Source organism: Otolemur garnettii, unplaced genomic scaffold (assembly GCF_000181295.1).
Source record: "Otolemur garnettii isolate 467f Iridium unplaced genomic scaffold, OtoGar3 scaffold00012, whole genome shotgun sequence".
NCBI classification, from domain to species: Eukaryota; Metazoa; Chordata; class Mammalia; order Primates; family Galagidae; genus Otolemur; species Otolemur garnettii.
This window is the reverse complement of record NW_003852407.1, coordinates 30,000,352-30,001,778: the sequence shown is the minus strand read 5'-3', so window position 1 is coordinate 30,001,778 and position 1,427 is coordinate 30,000,352. Positions and strand designations below refer to the sequence as shown.

The 1,427-nt window shown below is 41.3% G+C and overlaps 1 protein-coding gene across 1 annotated transcript in view; it reads right to left on the bottom strand.

Annotated features, from left to right (window-relative positions):
• ROCK1 (Rho associated coiled-coil containing protein kinase 1) overlaps positions 1-1,427 on the bottom strand; it is a 155,020-nt gene that overhangs the window by 37,178 nt on the left and 116,415 nt on the right. The window contains exon 17 of the mRNA XM_012802019.2: positions 1-47. Coding sequence (XP_012657473.1) covers positions 1-47 — 47 coding nt within the window. The remainder of the gene's footprint in view (positions 48-1,427) is intronic.

The window sequence follows — 1,427 nt, the reverse complement described above, 5'->3', positions numbered from 1 at the left end:
ATTATGTTTGAGATGCTTCACCTCCTCTTGCAAAGATGTAATTCGAGCTACCAAGTGAGAAAAAAGTTCAAGTATATAGTCACTGAAAGAAGTCTTTTGTTCAAAGTTACCATTTAGTTTTTTTTTAAATGTGCTAAATTTCCTGGGGCAGTACCTGTGGCTCAGTGAGTAGGGCACCAGCCCCATATAGTGAGGGTGGCAGGTTCAAACCCAGCCCCAGCAGAACTGCAACAACAACAAAATAGCCAGGCGCTGGGGTGGGCACCTATAGTCCCAGTTACTCGGGAGGCTGAGGCAAGAGAGAGTATGAGGTTGCTGTGAGCTGTGATGCCACAGCACTCTACCAAAAAAAAAAAGAAAGAAAAAGAAAAAGAAAATGTATTAAATTTCCTGATAAGATAAAATTTTTTTTTTTTTGAGAGAGTCTCAAGTGGTCACCCTGGATAGAGTGCAGTGCCTGTCATAGCTCACAGCAACCTCCAACTCTTAAGCTCAAACGATCCCCTTGCCTCAGTTTTTCCATTTTTAGTAGAGACAGGGAGGGGTCTTACTTTTGCTGAGGCTGGTCTCGAACTTGTGAGCTCAAGCTATCTACTTATCTCAGCCTCCCAGAGGGTTAGGATTATAGGCATGAAAAACCACAGGTGGCCAAAATAAAATTTATTAAGTGTTTTCTCTGTAGTTTACACAATAAACACAACATGTAGTGACCCTGCCACTCCTGGGTACTAGGTACAGATCCAATAGGAAGCACATATATGAGTATAAAAAAAAACATATACAAGAAAGTTTACATCTGCACTATTTAATATAGCCCCCAAATGGAAATAATCACAATCTTTATTCCCCACAGAATGACTGATAAGTAAATTGCAGTGATGATACATAGTAAGTGGGATAAGCAGGAAGAATAAAATACCACCAGACACAGGCAGTCCAAGGTGGAGAATGAGTTCTGCAGGTCTGACCTTAAATTGAATTTGTATGTAGGTTGGAACAGGCACATTTACCTATTATCTGTAATAGCCTCTGTTCCTAAGTACGAGTCATACTTCAGTTGGATGTCTGTACCTTGTGGACTGCCTGTGCAACAACACAGATGACCCTCACAAATATGATGAATGAAATAAACCAGACATGAAGGAGTGTGCATTGCATGATTCCACTTATAAAACATTCAGAAATGAGCCAAACTACTTTGTAGTGTAGTAAGTCATGATAGTGAATATTTAGAAGGGGGAAGGAGGATACTGACTGAGAAGAAGCGCAGGGGATTTCTGGGTTGCTGGTAATGTTCAATGCTGGATTCTTCTTCTTTTTTTTTTTTTTTTTTTCGAGACAGAGCCTCAAGTTGTCCCCCTGGGTAGAGTGCCATGGCATCACAGCTCACAGCAACCTCCAACTCCTGGGCTCAAACGAGTCTCCTG